This window comes from Aquarana catesbeiana, linkage group LG02, assembly GCF_042186555.1.
Source record: "Aquarana catesbeiana isolate 2022-GZ linkage group LG02, ASM4218655v1, whole genome shotgun sequence".
In the NCBI taxonomy this organism is placed as follows: domain Eukaryota; kingdom Metazoa; phylum Chordata; class Amphibia; order Anura; family Ranidae; genus Aquarana; species Aquarana catesbeiana.
The window spans coordinates 112,555,694-112,577,849 of record NC_133325.1 but is presented as its reverse complement, the minus strand read 5'-3'; the positions used below and the strand labels follow the sequence as shown (position 1 = coordinate 112,577,849).

Below are 22,156 nucleotides of genomic sequence, written 5' to 3'. Positions count from 1 at the left end.
GATGTGTAGAGTTAGAGACTGCCAGATTTGGATTCCAACTACATTCATTCCCATTGCTAAAGATGAATTATCTGGGCATCCCATGTCCCTTTTCCTCATCCAAGTTAATCCCCTAATAAAAACAACAAAAACAAGCAAGAGGCTGTTCATTGTCTAGGAAAGTGTGCCAAAATGAAGGTCTGACCAGCAGGGTGAAATGTGTGGATTCTAGAACTTGTAGTGACCCCACGAGGGCACCGATACTTTCGGGTGAGGTCAGGTGATCTGTGTTCTGTGCCACCTGGACGGCTGTCTTGTTGGACTTGTGTTGTATTGCCCGGGTTGCTAGGCCAGAGATAGGGAATATCCCGGACACATCTGGCTTCTAAGCTGTCTGAGGGCCTATCCAGAAGCAAGAGAGCAGCGCAGGGTTGGGACTGCGGCTTGCGGTCCAACCAAAAGTGACGGTTCTGTTGGCCGGAAAACCTGTCGTGGTCGGAGGTAGAGGGGAAGCTGTCGCAAGTAAGGGACTATCCGCTTTGTTACCAGGGACCACAGTGAGTAACCGAAGCAAGTACCGGAGCAGTATCGGGAAACTTCAGTAGGAATCAAGCCAGGGACCCAGCCAGCAGAGGTGATGCTTGCAGAGAAGCCTTGTGTCAAGCCAGGGACCGAGAGCAGGCCAGCGGGGGTGAAGCTTGAGAGGTATCTAGAGTGCACAGGTAGGGACCCAGCAGAGAAGCGGGGGTGATGCTTGAGGAAGATACCACCGTGAAGATTGGAGGAGCTCAAGCGATTCAGTGTCAGGGAATCAGTGGGTCTAGTGAGAGACCGGGAGCTCAGTGTATTGAAGAACTACAAGGTGTGATTGTAGTGAAAGTGAAGGAACTGTTAAGCCTTGTGTTTGGAACTCTTAAAGACTGTTGCCATAGGAGACAGCATTCCTGCACATACAGATGTGGCGTCTTGCTGGATGCCTTTTCCCTGCATGGCTGTCCTTCTATTGAAGTTTCGGAGTCTGCCTCGGAGTCTGATTAATCCTGCAACTACCTAAGGGTGTCCTGGCCCTAACCCTCTCTCCCCAAAAAAAGGTTTGTTAAGAGAAATAAACTTTCTTTTGCATCCAAGAAGTGTCTGGTGCCCAATAACTTTAACAATTATACACCCACCATGCCTCACATCCCACCACATACAGAAGGATTTCAGCTATCCCTGGCCCTGGAGGTTCTCATTAGATCAAAGGAGGCCTAGGACCTTGCTACACATCTAATAGCTCATTAAGTGTACCAACCACCTCCACCCAATATCTCTGGAGTTTGCGGCACCACCACAAAAGATGTATTAGAGTACCTGGGTTACCACATCTGGCACAGGTTGAATCAGATCTCAAGCCTATGGCATGCAGAAATTGGGGAGTTCTATATACCCTATGAAGGATAAAGATCTAAGTCAATCTGTGTGATGGAGAGAGAGAGACAAGAGGAAGAGACCGAAGAATGTCCTCCCAAACCTCCTCCGGGATAGGACCAATATCCTGTTCCCACCCAGCCCTGGAGTGAATAGAAAAGCTTAATAAAAACCTGTCTAACAGCGTCCTATATGTCACGGAAGTAAGTCACTTGATGTTGCTTGTGATATTCTATCCAGAACAATGGTGGAAGGAAAAAACACCTCAACTGAAGAAAATTGAGCTTGTAGGGCATGGAACAGTTGAAAAAACTGATAAAACCACCTTGATTGTAAGGGAAACTCTTTCCCTAATTGTTCAAAAGATTTGAGAGAACCGTTCTCATATAATTGGATCAAGGTAGTTACTCCAGATCTTTCCCATTTCTGAAAACCCAGAGAATAGAAAGGCCAGGGAGTCTATCATTACCCCATATGGGGGTGTATCTAGTAGAATAAGAAAACCCCATCATTTTTATAACAGCATCCCATACTTTACACATTAACACCAATGTAGGCATGGCAGTAATGGAAACACCCCCCACTGCCCCCTCCAATACGTGCAGCGGTGACCGAACAACTGAACACATGGGAGAATAGGCACTGAGTGGGAGAGGATAGCCTCTCGGAGTCCCATCCCGCAAAGTGCTGTAATTTAAAGTGCTGTAATTGGGCCGCAAGAAAATATATCCTCGGGGTGGGTACTGCTAATCCCCCAGCGTTCTTATCAGTGGCAGTTGGTGCTGAAAATTTTTTGGGGGGCGCAAACAAACTGAAAAATTCTGAAAAAAACCCCATCAATTGCAGTCACTGTGCCATCAAACGCAGCCACTGTGCCCATCAAATGCAGCCTCTGTGCCATCAAACACAGCCACTGTGCCCATCAAACGCAGCCACTGTGCCCATCAAACGCAGCCACTGTGCCATCAAACACAGCCACTGTGCCATCAAACACAGCCACTGTGCCCATCAAATGCAGCCACTGTGCCCATCAAACGCAGCCACTGTGCTCATCAAACGCAGCCACTGTGCCATATCAACTGCTCCCACTGTGCCATCAAATGCTACCACTGTGCCCATCTTATGCAGCTACTGCGCCCATCTTATGCAGCCACTGTCCCCATCAAATGCAGCCTCATTGTGTCCCATCAAATGCATCCTCCCTGTGTCCCATCAAATGCAGCCTCACTGTGTCCCATCAAACGCAGCCTCACTGTGCCATCAAACGCAGCCTCACTGTGCCCCATGAAACGCAGCCTCACTGTGTCCCATCAAATGCAGCCTCACTGTGTCCCATGAAACGCAGCCTCAGTGTGCCCCATGAAACGCAGCCTCACTGTGCCCCATGAAACGCAGCCTCACTGTGCCCCATGAAACGCAGCCTCACTGTGTCCAATCAAATGCAGCCTCACTGTGTCCCATCAAACGCAGCCGCTGTGCTCATCAAACGCAGCCTCTGTGCCATATCAACTGCTCCCACTGTGCCATCAAATGCTAGCACTGTGCCCATCTTATGCAGCCACTGTCCCCATCTTATGCAACCACTGTCCCCATCAAATGCAGCCTCATTGTGTCCCATCAAATGCAGCCTCACTGTGTCCCATCAAATGCAGCCTCACTGTGTCCCATCAAACGCAGCCTCACTGTGCCATCGAATGCAGCCTCACTGTGTCCCATCAAATGCAGCCTCACTGTGTCCCATCAAATGCAGCCTCACTGTGACCCATCAAACGCAGCCGCTGTGCCCATCAAACGCAGCCGCTGTGCCCATCAAACGCAGCCACTGTGCCATATCAAACACTCCCACTGTACCACAAAATGCTGCCACTGTGCCCCATCAAATACAGCTTCTGTGCCCATCTTATGCAGCCACTGTGTCCATCAAATGCAGCCTCACTGTGCCCCATCAAATGCAGCCTCACTGTATCCCATCAAATGCAGCCTCACTGTGTTCCATCAAATGCAGCCTCACTGTGTTCCATCAAATGCAGCCTCACTATGTCCCATCAAATGAAGCCTCACTGTGCCCCATCAAATGCAGCCTCACTGTCCCATCAAATGCAGCCTCACTGTCCCATCAAATTCAGCCTCACTGTGCCCCATCAAATGCAGCCTCACTGTCCCATCAAATTCAGCCTCATTGTGCCCCATCAAATACAGCCTCACTGTGCCCCATCAAATGCGGCCTCACAGTCCCATCAAATGCAGCCTCACTGTCCCATCAAATGCAGACTCACTGTGTCCCATCAAATGCAGCCTCACTGTGTCCCATCAAATGCAGCCTCACTGTGTCCCATCAAATGCAGCCTCACTGTGCCCCATCAAATGCAGCCTCACTGTCCCATCAAATGCAGCCTCGCTGCCCCATCAAATACAGCCTCACTGTCCCATCAAATGCAGTTTCACCGTGTCCCATCAAATGCAGCCTCACTGTCCCATCAAAGGCAGACTCACTGTCCCATCAAATGCAGACTCACTGTGTCCCATCAAATGCAGCCTCGCTGTGTCCCATCAAATGCAGCCACTGTGCCCATCAAACGCAGCCACTGTGCTCATCAAACGCAGCCACTGTGCCATATCAACTGCTCCCACTGTGCCATCAAATGCTACCACTGTGCCCATCTTATGCAGCTCTTGCGCCCATCTTATGCAGCCACTGTCCCCATCTTATGCAGCAACTGTCCCCATCTTATGCAGCCACTGTCCCCATCAAATGCAGAATCATTGTGTCCCATCAAATGCATCCTCACTGTGTCCCATCAAATGCAGCCTCACTGTGTCCCATGAAACGCAGCCTCACTGTGCCCCATGAAACGCAGCCTCACTGTGTCCCATCAAATGCAGCCTCACTGTGCCCCATGAAACGCAGCCTCACTGTGCCCCATGAAACGCAGCCTCACTGTGCCCCATGAAACGCAGCCTCACTGTGCCCCATGAAATGCAGCCTCACTGTGCCCCATGAAACGCAGCCTCACTGTGCCCCATGAAACGCAGCCTCACTGTGTCCCATCAAATGCAGCCTCACTGTGTCCCATCAAACGCAGCCGCTGTGCTCATCAAACGCAGCCACTGTGCCATATCAACTGCTCCCACTGTGCCATCAAATGCTAGCACTGTGCCCATCTTATGCAGCCACTGTCCCCATCTTATGCAGCCACTGTCCCCATCAAATGCAGCCTCATTGTGTCCCATCAAATGCAGCCTCACTGTGTCCCATCAAATGCAGCCTCACTGTGTCCCATCAAACGCAGCCGCTGTGCCCATCAAACGCAGCCGCTGTGCCCATCAAACGCAGCCACTGTGCCATATCAAACACTCCCACTGTACCACAAAATGCTGCCACTGTGCCCCATCAAATACAGCTTCTGTGCCCATCTTATGCAGCCACTGTGTCCATCAAATGCAGCCTCACTGTGCCCCATCAAATGCAGCCTCGCTGTATCCCATCAAATGCAGCCTCACTGTGTTCCATCAAATGCAGCCTCACTGTGTTCCATCAAATGCAGCCTCACTATGTCCCATCAAATGAAGCCTCACTGTGCCCCATCAAATGCAGCCTCACTGTCCCATCAAATGCAGCCTCACTGTCCCATCAAATTCAGCCTTACTGTGCCCCATCAAATACAGCCTCACTGTGCCCCATCAAATGCAGCCTCACAGTCCCATCAAATGCAGCCTCACAGTCCCATCAAATGCAGCCTCACTGTCCCATCAAATGCAGACTCACTGTGCCCCATCAAATGCAGCCTCACTGTGCCCCATCAAATGCAGCCTCACTGTCCCATCAAATGCAGTCTCACTGTGTCCCATCAAATGCAGCCTCACTGTCCCATCAAATTCAGCCTCACTGCCCCATCAAATACAGCCTCACTGTCCCATCAAATACAGCCTCACTGTCCCATCAAATGCAGTTTCACCGTGTCCCATCAAATGCAGCCTCACTGTCCCATCAAATGCAGACTCACTGTCCCATCAAATGCAGACTCGCTGTGTCCCATCAAATGCAGCCTCGCTGTGTCCCATCAAATGCAGCCTCGCTGTGTCCCATCAAATGCAGCCTCGCTGTGTCCCATCAAATGCAGCCTCGCTGTCCCCTCAAATGCAGCCTCACTGTGCCCCATCAAATGCAGCCTCACTGTGCCCCATCAAATGCAGCCTCACTGTCCCATCAAATGCAGCTTCACTGTCCCATCAAATGCAACCCCACTGTCCCATCAAATGCAGCATCACTGTGTCCCATCAAATGCAGCCTCACTGTCCCATCAAATGCAGCCTCCCTGTCCCATAAAATGCAGATACACTGTCCCATCAAATGCAGCCTCACTGTGTCCCATCAAATGCAGCCTCACTGTGTCCCATCAAATGCAGCCTTACTGTGTCCTATCAAATGCAGCCTCACTGTCCCATCAAATGCAGCCTCACTGTCCTGTCAAATGCAGCCTCACTGTGTCCCATCAAACACCCCCCCCATTCTCCACGGGAGGTCTGGCACTTACCTTGCTGTAGTGTCCTCTCCTCCTGCTGTGTCTCCTTCAGTGGGCAGCAGCGGCGGTGGAGGAGTCCGCTCCTCATGCTTCCTCTTCTCGGGCGCACTGGGAGAGAGAAAACTGGAAGTGACATTGTAACTCGAATGTCAATCCAAGCACCCGGCCGTAGTAATACATACTACGGGCGCCGGGCAGAAGCTGTTCGGCACGATGGAATGCGCCGCAAGGCGGGACAAAAGCCCGCAAATGAAGCACCTCACCTGCAATCTCGTGATAGACGTGGCGCTTCCCATAGTGCACTTTATTTTCTTTTTTGTGACTGCCTGGAGGGGGGGAGGCGCCCGTGCGCCCCCTATGGATGGGCCGCCACTGGTTCTTATGGTGCTGTAAAACTTTTTATACAGGGGTTTTCTTTCACCATATTAAGTACCTAAATAATAGTAAAGATCAGTAAAGGTATCCAAATAGGGGCATTATGTAAAAAAATACAAAAGCTGAGGCATCCATATCATCTTGAGTAGATTATTACAGCCTACTACCGATAAAGGTAACTTATTCCAAATTTTAAAAACGTACGATCTGACTGGTTCAGAACGAGATTTGCATATTTAAATAGGCGTGCCTAATATTTACTGCCGTTGACATATTAGACATAAAATCCACATGATCAGGGTTGATAACATCTGTAGATAATACAGAAATTGGCCTATAGGACTCAGGATATAAAGGGTTTTTATCTTTCTTAGGTATGACTACTATAATGGCCTTTACCCATAGAGTCCAGGAGCTGACCCATAGAAAAGGCCTCATTAAGTGTATTAAGGAGGGCCGGGAGCAACGTTTCACTGTAATTTTTTTTAGATCTCGATAGGGTGACCGCCAACCCCTGTCTCCTGGGGCTTTAGAGCTGGGAAAGCTAGCTACCACGTTTTCCAGTTCCTGTATGGTAAGTGGGGCGTTAAGAATTTCCCGGTCTGCCAATGGCAGAACCGGAAGATTAATAGCAGCCAGGTAGGCAGACAACTCAGCTGAGGTGTAATCAACCCTAGAGGCGTATAAACCCTGATAGTAAGACTCAAAGATGGATGTGATAGAACGCGTCTGAGTATTGATCTCTCCCTCTCCTTTTTTCAGAGCTTAAACATGAGTGGGATTAAATTGAGACTGTACTATTTGGGACAGCAGCCTGCCAGTCACTTCAACAAGACTTCACTTCTCCCTCAGCCCAGATCAGCCTCTTCTGGAAAAACGGTTTATTCCTAGGCCTAGCCTCTAGCAGCTCATTCAGCCTTCTCTGGGAAGATAACCACTTAAGTTGGCTATCTGGGGTAGGTTCCTGGATGTAATTGGCTTCTGCCTCAGAGGTCCCTGCTTTTGCAAGTTCCAGTTCCCTACGGGAAGCAGTTTTACTAGCACTGAGTCTTTTAATTAACAGGCCTCCGAAGAAAGGCCTTGAGAGCATCCCATACCACCCATAAGGAAGTGGAACCCACATCGAGAGATAAGAAGACCCTGATGGAGGCAGGGACGAGATCTTCTTTGGGAAATAGATCCAACCAAAAGGGATTCGGTCACCAAGAGATGTTGGACTCCAGGTATCCTGACATTAAGAGAACTAGCAAAAGGGAATGATCCGAAATTCCTCGAGGTTCTATGTTCACTTCAAAAAGACTTGGGATAAGCTCTGCAGAACACAGAGCCAAATCAATTCTAGATAAGGAGTTATGCGATTTCGCATTCATCAGGATGCAGGAGTCTCCACATATCCTGTAGCCCTAATTCCTTGCAGAGTCTTCCAAGAGGATAGAGGCTCTCAGAAGCCATTGATCTAGGAGCTGGACACCTGTCATGCCCTAAATCAATTACATTATTAAAATCCCTGAACACCAAAATTGGTACTAGCGGGTAAACCCCTGAAAAGGCAATAAGCTGGTGGAGCACATCATATATTTTTTTATTAGAGCTTTTATACAAAACAACAAACAAAAAAACAAAAAAATAAAAGCAGTTAACACAAGCAGAACCCTCGGAGGGGTAATTGGAAAAGCTCAAAGGCTGCCCTTTACTAGTGAAAGGATCTCTGATTGGTTGCTATGGGCTGCTAAAATGTAACTCTTTTAAAAAAAGTTTGTGATTATAAGCGTGTTTCAAGTATCCTGCATTTGGTTATTCCATTGTTACCAGGATTGTGTTGAGCACTTTACTGTAACCTGCATTTACTGGCATTAAAGGTGTTGTGTTGTAGATGAAGAGATTAGTCATCTGTTTCCAGGCTCAGTGTGTAATGTGAGCTTTCTCTAGAGGCAGCACTAGAGCTTAAGCAACCTGATCTAACACTACACAGGAGTAGTCCAGCCTGGGCAGCAGACACCAGGAGAGGGTAAAGCTGCACAGGGGTAATCCTGTCCCCCTCCCCTCCCCCTGTCATTATCCTCTCTGATCTGTGTGACAGAAGACACTGCAGTCCACTCTGATGAACCAGGACTGATCTCCAGGACCATGGCTGAGAGGATGAAGTGGAGACCCTGGTCTGCCCTGGGCAGGCTGGAAACATACAGTTCCCACAGGTAAGAGGAGACCATGGCTGTACTTTGGGGTCACTATTTTAAGTTTTGGAGCAGGGAAGTCTCAGCCAGTAACTTGCATTGTGTGCAGGTTGTTTACTGTTGTCATGGAGATGGAGCTGTTCAGTGTGTGAACATGTGCTGGGGCTGATGAAGTTCTTCACACCATGTCAGTGTGTATGAAAAGTACACAGATATACGAATAGCACAGGGATCTATGAAGACTATAGGGATTTATGAATAGTGAAAAAATCTGTGAAAAGTACAGGAATCTATGGATAGTACAGGGATCCTATGAATAGTACAGGGATCTATTACTAGTACAGAGATCTATGAAATCTACTAGGATCCTAGGAAAGTCTTGGTGACATGTGCACATCACTGGAGCTACAACACCTAATATGTTCTATGTCCTGTCAATCTGTCTTGCTATGGCTGGCAACACACTGATTCATTTCTAGGGGCACATTGTTGAATTTCAACTTATTGCTCACAACAGATTTTTTTTTCTTTACAGAGTACTGCATACGCTAATCGCTAATATATATATATATATATATATATATATATATATATATATATATATATATATATATATACATATACATGCAGTTGTGCTCATAAGTTTACATACCCTGGCAGAATTTAGGATTTCTTGGCCATTTTTCAGAGAATATGAATGATAACACAAAAACATTTCTTTCACTTGTGGTTAGTGTTTGGCTGAAGCCATTTATTATCAATCAACTATGTTTACTCTTTTTAAATCATAATGACAACAGAAACTACCCAAATGACCATGATCAAAAGTTTACATACCCCAGTTCTTAATACCATGTATTGCCCCCTTTCACATCAATGACAGTTTGAAGTCTTTTGTGGTATTTGTGGAGGAGGCTCTTTATCTTCTCAGATGGTGAAGCTGCCCATTCCTCCTGGTCCAAAGCCTCCAGTTTCTGTAAATTCTTGGGCTGTCTTGCATGAGCTGCACGTTTGAGATCTCCCCAGAGTGGCTCAATGATATTGAATTCAGGAAACTGAGATGCCCACTCCAGAACCTTCACTTTATGCCCCGTACACACGGTCGGATTTTCTGACGGAAAATGTGTGATAGGACCTTGTTGTCGGAAATTCCGACCGTGTGTAGGCTCCATCACACATTTTCCATCGGATTTTCCGACACACAAAGTTTGAGAGCAGGATATAAAATTTTCCGACAACAAAATCCGTTGTCGGAAATTCCGATCATGTGTACACAGATCCGACGAACAAAGTGCCACGCATGCTCAGAATAAATAAAGAGATGAAAGCTATTGGCCACTGCCCCGTTTATAGTCCCGACGTACGTGTTTTACGTCACCGCGTTCAGAACTATTGGATTTTCCGACAACTTTGTGTGACCATGTGTATGCAAAACAAGTTTGAGCCAACATCCGTCGGAAAAAATCCTAGGATTTTGTTGTCGGAATGTCCGAACAAAGTCTGACCGTGTGTACGGGGCATTATTCTGCTGTAGCCAATGACAGATCGACTTGGCCTTGTGTTTTGGATCATTGTCATGTTGGAATGTCCACGTATGTCCCATGCGCAGCTTCCTGGCTGATGAATGCAAATGTTTCTCCAGTATTTTTTGATAACATACTGCATTCATCTTGCCATCAAATTTGACCAAATTTCCTGTGTCTTTGTAGCTCACACATCCCCAAAACATCAGCGATCCACCTCCATGTTTCACAGTAAGAATAGTGTACCTTTCATCATAGGCCTTGTTGACTCCTCTCCAAATGAAGCGTTTATGGTTGTGGCCAAAAAGCTCAATTTTGGTCTCGTCACTCCAAATGACTTTATGCCAGAAGGTTTGAGGCTTGTCTTTGTGCTGTTTGGTGTATTGTAAGCGGGATAATTTGTGGCATTTACGTAGTAATGGCTTTCTTCTGGCGACTCCACCATGCAGCCCATCTTTCTTCAAGTGCCTCCTTATTGTGCATCTTGAAACAGCCACACCACGTTTTGAGAGAGTCCTGTATTTCACCTGAAGTTATTTGTGGGTTTTTCTTTGCATCCCGAACTATTTTCTTGGCAGTTGTGGCTGAAATTTTAGTTGGTCTACCGGACCGTGATTTGGTTTCAATTGAACCCCTCATTTTCCACTTCTTGATTAGAATTTTAACACTGCTGATTGACATTCTCAATTCCTTGGATATCTTTTATATCCCTTTCCTGTTTTATACAGTTCAACTACCTTTTCCCACAGATCCTTTGATTCCTTGTACACATGACCGGACTTTACGGCATACTTTGTCCTGCGGACTTTTTGACGGACTTTACGATGGAGTTTCCAAATGAACGGACTTGCCTACACACGATCAACCAAAGTCCGACGGATTTGTACGTGATGACGTACGACCGGACTAAAACAAGGAAGTTCATAGCCAGTAGCCAATAGCTGCCCTAGCGTCTGTTTTTGTCCGTCTGACTAGCATACAGACGAGCGGACTTTTCAACCGGACTCGAGTCCGTCAAAAAGATTTGAAACATGTTTCATTTCTAGGTCTGTCAAACTTTTGGGCAAAAAAGTCAGCTGGAGCCCACACACGATCAAATTGGCTGACGGACTCCGGTTCGCCGGACCAAGTGTGCCGTAAAGTCTGGTCGTGTGTACGCGGCATAACAATTTTTTTGCTTTCCCCATGACTCAGAATACAGAAACGTCAGTGCAGCACCGGATGAAAGATGCAAGGGTCTGTCAGGAGTCCAGAAAATTATTGACATTTTATATACACACACACACTAACTACAAGCAAACAGATCACAGGTGAGCATGGTTACCTTTAATAGCCATTCAAACCCCTTTGTGTCAACTTGTGCATGTTATCAGGCCAAAATGCAGTGGCGGCTGGTGCTCAAAATTTTTGGGGGGGGCGCAAACAAACTGAAAAATACTGAAACCCCCCCATTAATTGCAGTCTCACTGTGCCCATCAATTGCAGCCACTTGTGCCCATCAAATGCAGCTACTTGTGCCCATCATATGCAGCCACTTGTGCCCATCAAATGCAGCTACTTGTGCCCATCATATGCAGCCACTTGTGCCCATCAAATGCAGCCACTTGTGCCCATCAAATGCAGCCACTTGTGCCCATCATATGCAGCCACTTGTGCCCATCATATGCAGCCACTTGTACCCGTCAAATGCAGCCACTTGTGCCCATCAAATGGAGCCACTTGTGCTCATCATATTCAGCCACTTGTGCCCATCATATGCAGCCACTTGTGCCCATCAAATGCAGTCACTTGTGCCTATCAAATTCAGCCACGTGTGCCCGTCAAATGTGGCCAGTATATGCAGCCACTTGTGCCCAGTATATGCAGCCACTTGTGCTCATAATATGCAGCCACTGTGCCCACCGCCCCCCCCCCACTCGTGGGGATAGCGGCTCTGCCAGCAACCCCAACCCCCCCGCGCATGGCTCTGACAGACCCCCCTGGCACTTACCACCAGGCAGCAGCTCCTCTCAGTGCAGTGAGTGCACCAGAGCGGCGGCAACTTCCTCTGAGTCCGCTCCTCTTCCTAAGCGCCAGGCATCCAATAGGGTGGCCTGGTGCTTTGGCCAATCAGGAACCAGGTCTGATGCCCTGCCTCCTGATTGGCGAGGAGGAAGATTAGTGTGAAAATAGTGAATTAATTCACTATCATCACCCAATTGGGTGGGATCAGGGCGCACTCTCTGCTCCCGAGCCCATCCTATTTTGAAGCCTATTAGAGCCTCTGGCTCTAATCAGGTGCTTCAAAAAGTACCACCACCTCCCGCCCCCCGCCATAGGAATCCATGTATCCGGCGTCCTGAAAGGGGCCGGGTGCATGGATGGGGGGGCGGCACCCATGCACCCACAGTGCACGGGCCGCCACTGCCAAAATGTGAACTTTTGATCAGGGTCATTTAGGTAGTTTCTGTTGTCATTATGATTTAAAAAGAATAAACACAGTTGATTGATAATAAATGGTTTCAGTCAAAACACTAACCAATAATGAAAGAAAAGTTTTTGTGTTATCATTCATATTCTCTAAAAAAAATGGCCAAGAACTTTGCCAGGGTATGTAAACTTATGAGCACAACTGTGTATATATATATATATATATATATATATATATATATATATAAATATATGTATGTATGTATGTATGTATGTATGTATGTATGTATATATATATATATATATATATATATATATATATATATATATATAGAGAGAGAGAGAGAGAGAGAGAGAGAGAGAGAGAGAGAGAGAGAGAGATGGGCCGGACACCCCCCGCTTGGTTCACAGCAGAACTCCCGAACAGTGGAAAAGTTCTAATTTCAACAGTGAACCCCATTGAAGTCTATGGGAGCCGAACAGGGATAATCAAAAGTGCCCAATTTGAAGGCTTATATGCAAGTAATGGGGGACAGGTATCAATGCAATTTTTTTTTTAAAACAATAGTTTTTTTCAGGAGCAGGGATTTTAATGATGCTTAAACTGCAACAATAAAAATGAAAAATTCCTTTAAATATAGTGCCTGGGGGGTCCCCTTAGTCTGCCTCAAAAGTGTTGCATCTGTAGCATGCAAAAAATGACATTTCTAAAGGGTAATAAAAAAACTAGTACAAAAAAAAGGTGTAACAATTGCGCCAGCTCCTAAGAAAAATTGAAGCAGCCGACACAGCAATTTGACCGTTGCAAGTGTAAGAGTGATAATGAAAAGTGTGGCGCTAATGGGTAGTGAGACACATGTTACTAATCAGGTAGTAGTGATCTCTATAGAGGAATAATAAAGCTAAAGTGTAAACTTATGAAGTGAAAGGTAGTTGTTTTATAAAACAACCCAAAAGAGTGTAAAGTATAAAGTAGTAATGAATGTTTAAATGTGTAAGGGAGTCGGATACTCAGTAACAACCTGTAGGTTAATTAAGAAACAATCGTGCATACAGAACCATATTCCAAAAAGGCAATACAGAAAAATAGTGATGCAAGGTATCTTAACCACTTGCCGACCGCCTAACGTATATATACGTCGGCAGAATGGCACGGGCAGGCAGAATCACGTACCTGTACGTGATCTGCCTCCCGCGGGCGGGGGGTCCGATCGGACCCCCCCCCGGTGCCATCGGCGGTCGGCATCTGACTGGGAGCGTCGGGAGGCGAGGGGGAGACCATCCGATCGTGGCCCCCCCCTCGCGATCGCTCCCAGCCAATGGGAATCCTCCTCTGCCTGTGTATAGTTTCACACAGGCAGAGGATGTGATGTCATCTCTCCTCGGTCTGGCAGTTTCCGTCCAGCGCCGAGGAGAGAAGACATGTAAGTCCACACAACACAAACACACACAGTAGAACATGCCAGGCATACTTTACACCCCCGATCCCCCCCCGATCGCCCCCCGATCCCTCCCCAATCACCCCCCCCCCCCCGTCACAAACTGACATTAGCAGTATTTTTTTTTTTTTTTTTCTGATTACTGCATGGTGTCAGTTTGTGACAGTTACAGTGTTAGGGCAGTGAATATTACCCCCCTTTAGGTCTAGGGTACCCCCCTAACCCCCCCTAATAAAGTTTTAACCCCTTGATCACCCCCTGTCACCAGTGTCACTAAGCGATCATTTTTCTGATCGCTGTATTAGTGTCGCTGGTGACGATAGTTAGAGACGTAAATATTTAGGTTCGCCGTCAGCGTTTTATAGCGACAGGGACCCCCATATACTATCTAATAAAGGTTTTAACCCCTTGATTGCCCCCTAGTTAACCCTTTCACCACTGATCACCGTATAACTGTTACGAGTGACGCTGGTTAGTTTGTTTATTTTTTATAGTGTCAGGGCACCCGCCGTTTATTACCGAATAAAGGTTTAGCCCCCTGATCGCCCGGCGGTGATATGCGTCGCCCCAGGCAGCGTCAGATTAGCGCCAGTACCGCTAACACCCACGCACGCAGCATGCGCCTCCCTTAGTGGTATAGTATCTGTACGGATCAATATCTGATCCAATCAGATCTATACTAGCGTCCCCAGCAGTTTAGGGTTCCCGAAAACGCAGTGTTAGCGGGATCAGCCCAGATACCCGCTAGCACCTGCGTTTTGCCCCTCTGCCCGGCCCACCCAAGTGCAGTATCGATCGATCACTGTCACTTACAAAACACTAAACGCATAACTGCAGCGTTCGCAGAGTCAGGCCTGATCCCTGCGATCGCTAACAGTTTTTTTGGTAGCGTTTTGGTGAACTGGCAAGCACCAGCCCCAGGCAGCGTCAGATTAGCGCCAGTACCGCTAACACCCACGCACGCACCGTACACCTCCCTTAGTGGTATAGTATCTGATCGGATCAATATCTGATCTGATCAGATCTATACTAGCGTCCCCAGCAGTTTAGGGTTCCCACAAACGCAGTGTTAGCGGGATCAGCCCAGATACCTGCTAGCACCTGCGTTTTGCCCCTCCGCCCGGCCCAGCCCAGCCCACCCAAGTGCAGTATCGATCGATCACTGACACTTACAAAACACTAAACACATAACTGCAGCGTTCGCAGAGTCAGGCCTGATCCCTGCGATCGCTAACAGTTTTTCTGGTAGCGTTTTGGTGAACTGGCAAGCACCAGCCCCAGGCAGCGTCAGGTTAGCGCCAGTACCGCTAACACCCACGCACGCAGCATACGCCTCCCTTAGTGGTATAGTATCTGATCGGATCAATATCTGATCCGATCAGATCTATACTAGCGTCCCCAGCAGTTTAGGGTTCCCACAAACGCAGTGTTAGCGGGATCAGCCCAGATACCTGCTAGCACCTGCGTTTTGCCCCTCCGCCCGGCCCAGCCCAGCCCACCCAAGTGCAGTATCGATCGATCACTGTCACTTACAAAACACTAAACGCATAACTGCAGCGTTCGCAGAGTCAGGCCTGATCCTTGCGATCGCTAACAGTTTTTTTGGTAGCGTTTTGGTGAACTGGCAAGCACCAGCGGCCTAGTACACCCCGGTCGTAGTCAAACCAGCACTGCAGTAACACTTGGTGACGTGGCGAGTCCCATAAGTGCAGTTCAAGCTGGTGAGGTGGCAAGCACAAGTAGTGTCCCGCTGCCACCAAGAAGAAGACAAACACAGGCCCGTCGTGCCCATAGTGCCCTTCCTGCTGCATTCGCCAATCCTAATTGGGAACCCACCGCTTCTGCGGCGCCCGTACTTCCCCCATTCACATCCCCAACCAAATGCAGTCGGCTGCATGAGAGGCATTTTCTTTATGTCCTCTCGAGTACCCCTACCCAACGAACCCCCCCAAAAAAGATGTCGTGTCTGCAGCAAGCGCGGATATAGGCGTGACACCCGCTATTATTGTCCCTCCTGTCCTGACAATCCTGGTCTTTGCATTGGTGAATATTTTGAACGCTACCATGCACTAGTTGAGTATTAGCGTAGGGTACAGCATTCCACAGACTAGGCACACTTTCACAGGGTCTCCCAAGATGCCATCGCATTTTGAGAGACCCGAACCTGGAACCGGTTACAGTTATAAAAGTTAGTTACAAAAAAAAGTGTAAAAAAAAAAAAAAAACACATACAAAAATATAAAATAAAAAAAAAATAGTTGTCGTTTTATTGTTCTCTCTCTCTCTATTCTCTCTCTCTATTGTTCTGCTCTTTTTTACTGTATTCTATTCTGCAATGTTTTATTGTTATTATGTTTTACCATGTTTGCTTTTCAGGTATGCAATTTTTTATACCTTACCGTTTACTGTGCTTTATTGTTAACCATTTTTTTGTCTTCAGGTACGCCATTCACGACTTTGAGTGGTTATACCAGAATGATGCCTGCAGGTTTAGGTATCATCTTGGTATCATTCTTTTCAGCCAGCGGTCGGCTTTCATGTAAAAGCAATCCTAGCGGCTAATTAGCCTCTAGACTGCTTTTACAAGCAGTGGGAGGGAATGCCCCTCCCCCCCCAACGTCTTCCGTGTTTTTCTCTGGCTCTCCTGTCTCAACAGGGAACCTGAAAATGCAGCCGGTGATTCAGCCAGCTGACCATAGAGCTGATCAGAGACCAGAGTGGCTCCAAACATCTCTATGGCCTAAGAAACCGGAAGCTACGAGCATTTTATGACTTAGATTTCGCCGGATGTAAACAGCGCCATTGGGAAATTGGGAAAGCATTTTATCACACCGATCTTGGTGTGGTCAGATGCTTTGAGGGCAGAGGAGAAATCTAGGGTCTAATAGACCCCAATTTTTGCAAAAAAGAGTACCTGTCACTACCTATTGCTATGATAGGGGATATTTACATTCCCTGAGATAACAATAAAAATGATTAAAAAAAAAAAAAAAAAATGAAAGGAACAGTTTAAAAATAAGATAAAAAAATAATAATAATAAAGAAAAAAAAAAAAAAAAAAAAAAAAGCACCCCTGTCCCCCCTGCTCTCGCGCTAAGGCGAACGCAAGCGTCGGTCTGGCGTCAAATGTAAACAGCAATTGCACCATGCATGTGAGGTATCGCCGCGAAGGTCAGATCGAGGGCAGTAAGTTTAGCAGTAGACCTCCTCTGTAAATCTAAAGTGGTAACCTGTAAAGGCTTTTAAAGGCTTTTAAAAATGTATTTAGTTTGTCGCCACTGCACGTTTGTGCGCAATTTTAAAGCATGTCATGTTTGGTATCCATGTACTCGGCCTAAGATCATCTTTTTTATTTCATCAAACATTTGGGCAATATAGTGTGTTTTAGTGCATTAAAATGTAAAAAAGTGTGTTTTTTCCCCAAAAAATGCGTTTGAAAAATCGCTGCGCAAATACTGTGTGAAAAAAAAAAATGAAACACCCACCATTTTAATCTGTAGGGCATTTGCTTTAAAAAAAATATATAATGTTTGGGGGTTCAAAGTAATTTTCTTGCAAAAAAAAATTATTTTTTTATGTAAACAATAAGTGTCAGAAAGGGCTTTGTCTTCAAGTGGTTAGAAGTGTGGGTGATGTGTGACATAAGCTTCTAGATGTTGTGCATAAAATGCCAGGACAGTTCAAAACCCCCCCAAATGACCCCATTTTGGAAAGTAGACACCCCAAGCTATTTGCTGAGAGTCATGTTGAGTCCATGGAATATTTTATATTGTGACACAAGTTGCGGGAAAGAGACAATTTTTTATTTTTTTTATTTTTTTTTGCGCAAAGTTGTCACTAAATGATATATTGCTCAAACATGCCATGGGAATATGTGAAATTACACCCCAAAATACATTCTGCTGCTTCTCCTGAGTACGGGGATACCACATGTGTGGGACTTTTTGGGAGCCTAGCCGCGTACGGGACCCCGAAAACCAAGCACCGCCTTCAGGCTTTCTAAGGCCGTAAATTTTTGATTTCACTCTTCACTGCCTATCACAGTTTCGGAGGCCATGGAATGCCCAGGTGGCAAAAAAACCCCCCAAATGACCCCATTTTGGAAAGTAGACACCCCAAGCTATTTGATGAGAGGTATAGTGAGTATTTTGCAGACCTCACTTTTTGTCACAAAGTTTTGAAAATTGAAAAAAGAAAAAAAAAAATTTTTTTTTCTCGTCTTTCTTTATTTTCAAAAACAAATGAGAGCTGCAAAATACTCACCATGCCTCTCAGCAAATAGCTTGGGGTGTCTACTTTCCAAAATGGGGTCATTTGGGGGGGGTTTGTGCCACCTGGGCATTCCATGGCCTCCGAAACTGTGATAGGCAGTGAGGAGTAAAATCAAAAATGTACGCCCTTAGAAATCCTGAAGGCAGTGATTGGTTTTCGGGGTCCCGTACGCGGCTAGGCTCCCAAAAAGTCCCACACATGTGGTATCCCCGTACTCAGGAGAAGCAGCTAAATGTATTTTGGGGTGCAATTCCACATATGCCCATGGCCTGTGTGAGCAATATATCATTTAGTGACAACTTTGTGCAAAAAAAAAAAAAAAAAAAAAAAATTTGTCACTTTCCCGCAACTTGTGTCAAAATATAAAACATTCCATGGACTCAACATGCCTCAAAGCAAATAGCTTGGGGTGTCTACTTTCCAAAATGGGGTCATTTGGGGGGGTTTTATGTCATCTGGGCATTTTATGGCCTTCAAAACTGTGATAGGTAGTGAGGAGTAAAATCAAAAATGTACGCCCTTAGAAATCCTGAAGGCAGTGATTGGTTTTCGGGGTCCCGTACGCGGCTAGGCTCCCAAAAAGTCTCACACATGTGGTATCCCCATACTCAGGAGAAGCAGCTAAATGTATTTTGGGGTGCAATTCCACATATGCCCATGGCCTGTGTGAGCAATATATCATTTAGTGACAACTTTTTGTAATTTTTTTTTTTTTTTTTTTTTTTTGTCATTGTTCAATCACTTGGGACAAAAAAAATGAATATTCAATGGGCTCAACATGCCTCTCAGCAAATTCCTTGGGGTGTCTACTTTCCAAAATGGGGTCATTTGTGGGGGTTTTGTACTGCCCTGCCATTTTAGCACCTCAAGAAACGACATAGGCAGTCATAAATTAAAGGCTGTGTAAATTCCAGAAAATGTACTCTAGCTTGTAGACGCTATAACTTTTGCGCAAACCAATAAATATACACTTATTGACATTTTTTTTACCAAAGACATGTGGCCGAATACATTTTGGCCTAAATGTATGACTAAAATTGAGTTTATTGGATTTTTTTTAGAACAAAAAGTAGAAAATATCATTTTTTTTCAAAATTTTCGGTCTTTTTCCGTGTATAGCGCAAAAAATAAAAACGGCAGAGGTGATCAAATACTATCAAAAGAAAGCTCTATTTGTGGGAAGAAAAGGACGCAAATTTCGTTTGGGTACAGCATTGCATGACCGCGCAATTAGCAGTTAAAGCGACGCAGTGCCGAATTGTAAAAAGTGCTCTGGTCAGGAAGGGGGTAAAACCTTCCGGGGCTGAAGTGGTTAATATATAAAGTATGCAGCTCCACAAAAATAATGTTCATTAAGGTGAAAACCAAGAGAAAGGACGTCCAAATCCCTAAAAAGGGGTAAACATATATGGGTACTCAAAGTTTATTAATGGGTGAATGGGGTACTCCTAATTTAGTCCCACAACCATCTGGGCGTAAACCGTCACCCTATGAGGTGATTACAGGCTGTTTAGGAAGGGTCCTTAGGTACAAGCAGATTCTTCACTCATGTGGGTGGTCTCAACACAGAGAAAGGAAAGCAAAAGGATGCCCTTACCGGATAAGGTGGACTCACAGGCCGTTGGCGGTGAGTCAAACGAGCTTGCACCGTCAAGCGGTATGGGGTGAAGATCTGTAGGAAGATTTGTGTAGAATCTTGTCAGAAGTCCTCAGATGGTGTACCAAATTAGGATCCAGGGCCCCCAGGATTCGGTTTCGGTCGCCGAATGACCGTTTCCTCAAAAGCCTGTCATATGAACCAATAGGTAAAGAAAAGAAAAAAGCTTCCACATAGTGTAAATCCTTATTTTGTAGAAAGCGTTAGAGCATTTTATTAAGGAGTACACTCCAAAAAATTTTACAAGCGAGGGCAGTAAAAACTCGGCTCAAAGTAAAATTGATATAAAAAAAAAGCATAAAAAACGGTATAAAAACAGCGCAGTGGGTAGTGGTGCCCTCGCTTGTAAAATTTTTTGGAGTGTACTCCTTAAAATGACGGGCTTTTGAGGAAACGGTCATTCGGCGACCGAAACCGAATCCTGGGGGCCCTGGATCCTAATTTGGTACACCATCTGTATGCACGATTGTTTCTTAATTAACCTACAGGTTGTTACTGAGTATCCGACTCCCTTACACATTTAAACATTCATTACTACTTTATACTTTACACTCTTTTGGGTTGTTTTATAAAACAACTACCTTTCACTTCATAAGTTTACACTTTAGCTTTATTATTCCTCTATAGAGATCACTACTACCTGATTAGTAACATGTGTCTCACTACCCATTAGCGCCACACTTTTCATTATCACTAATAAAAAAACTAATCAAATCACATTTAAAATGACTCATGGTTGCAATTGCCGGCACCCGGCTATTGAAAAAAAAAAGGTGTGCCCCCCCCCCCAGTCTATACCAGGCTCTTCCCCCCACCCCAAAGCACCTTGTCCCCAGGGCCTGAACAGGGCCTCATCCCCACAACCATGGCCGGTGGTTGTGGGGGTCTGCGGGCAAGGGGCTTATCGGAATGTGGAAGCCCTCTTTAACAAGGGGGCCCCCATATCCCGGCCCCCCTATGTGAATGAGTATCGGGTACATAGTACCCATACCCATTCACCAAAAAGCATAAAAAACTAATAAAAACTCAGACAGTTTTTGACAATTTCTTTATTAAAAAATAAAACAACAGTGTACCCCAATGTAAACCCACTGTGAATCACTCCGCCCACTGCACTAAAAAAAAAAAAACGCTCCCAGCGACTGACCCAGCATGCACCGGTCCATGACATCAAAAGGAGGCAGTGCCACCAGGTGACGTAGCCAGATGGACCTCCCCTTACCTATATAAGAAATGACATACAGCTTAGCCTGCCGTAGGCGGCCAGCCTTTATAGATGGTGGGAGCGTTTATTTATTTCATTTTTTTTTTTGGGTGGGGCGGGCGGCGTGATTAGCGATGTATTTACATCGGGGACACTGTTTTTTACTTTTTAATAAAGGAATTGTCAAAAACTGTCTCTGTGTTTTTATTACTTTTTTAACTTTTTTGGTGAATGGGTAGGGGTACAATGTACCTGATACTCATGAACATAGGTGGGGGGCCGGGATCGGGGGCCAACTTGTTAACCACTTTAGCCCCGGAAGGTTTTACCCCCTTAATGACCAGGCCATTTTTTGCGATATGGCACTGCGTTATTTTAACTGACATTTGCTTGATCATGCGACACTGTACCCAAATTAAATTGATGTCCTTTTTTTCCCACAAATAGAGCTTTCGTTTGGTGATATTTGATCACCTCTGCGGTTTTTATTTTTTGCGCTATATACAAAAAAAGAGTGACAATTTTGCAAAAAAAAACAAAAAACATTTTTTACTTTCTGCTATAAAGCACATCCAATAAAAAAAATGTAAAAAATCTAATTTATTCATCAATTTAGGCCAATATGTATTCTGCTACATACTTTTGGTAAAATCCCAATTAGCGTATATTGATTGGTTTGCACAAAACTTATCGCGTCTACAACTATGGGATGATTTTATGGCATTTTTCATTCTCTTTTTTATTACTAGTAATGGTGTAAATCAGCGATTTTTAGCGGGACTGCGACATTGAAGCAGACAAATTGGACACCTAACTGACACTTTTTTGGGAACCAGTGACATTATTACAGCGATCAGTGCTAAAGATGTGCACTGTTACTGTACTAATGACACTGACAAGGAAGGGATTAACATCGGGGGAAATTAAAGGGTTAACTGTGTGCCTAGCTGGTGCTTGCTAACTGTGTGGGGGTTGCTCTGACTGGATAAAGACAGAGGTCGGTGTACCTGCTTAGCAGGAACACAAGATCTCTATCTTCTCCCCTGTCAGAACGGTGTTCTGCCTTGTTTACATCGACTCTCTGGGAAGCGATTGCAGGTGGCCAACGGACATCGTGCCCGCCGGACCCGCTGATTGGATCCCCTCTGTCCAATCAGCATGTGATCGCGCCTTCCGTGGCGCACACACCCCCCA

The 22,156-nt window shown here is 45.8% G+C and overlaps 1 protein-coding gene across 1 annotated transcript in view; it reads left to right on the top strand.

The window, feature by feature from the left end:
* The first annotated feature begins 7,967 nt into the window (after positions 1 to 7,967).
* LOC141127143 (cilia- and flagella-associated protein 337-like) overlaps positions 7,968 to 22,156 on the top strand; it is a 238,643-nt gene continuing 224,454 nt past the window's right edge. The window contains exon 1 of the mRNA XM_073613357.1: positions 7,968 to 8,479. Within this exon, the coding sequence (XP_073469458.1) occupies positions 8,412 to 8,479 (68 nt within the window). The 5' untranslated portion in view covers positions 7,968 to 8,411. The remainder of the gene's footprint in view (positions 8,480 to 22,156) is intronic.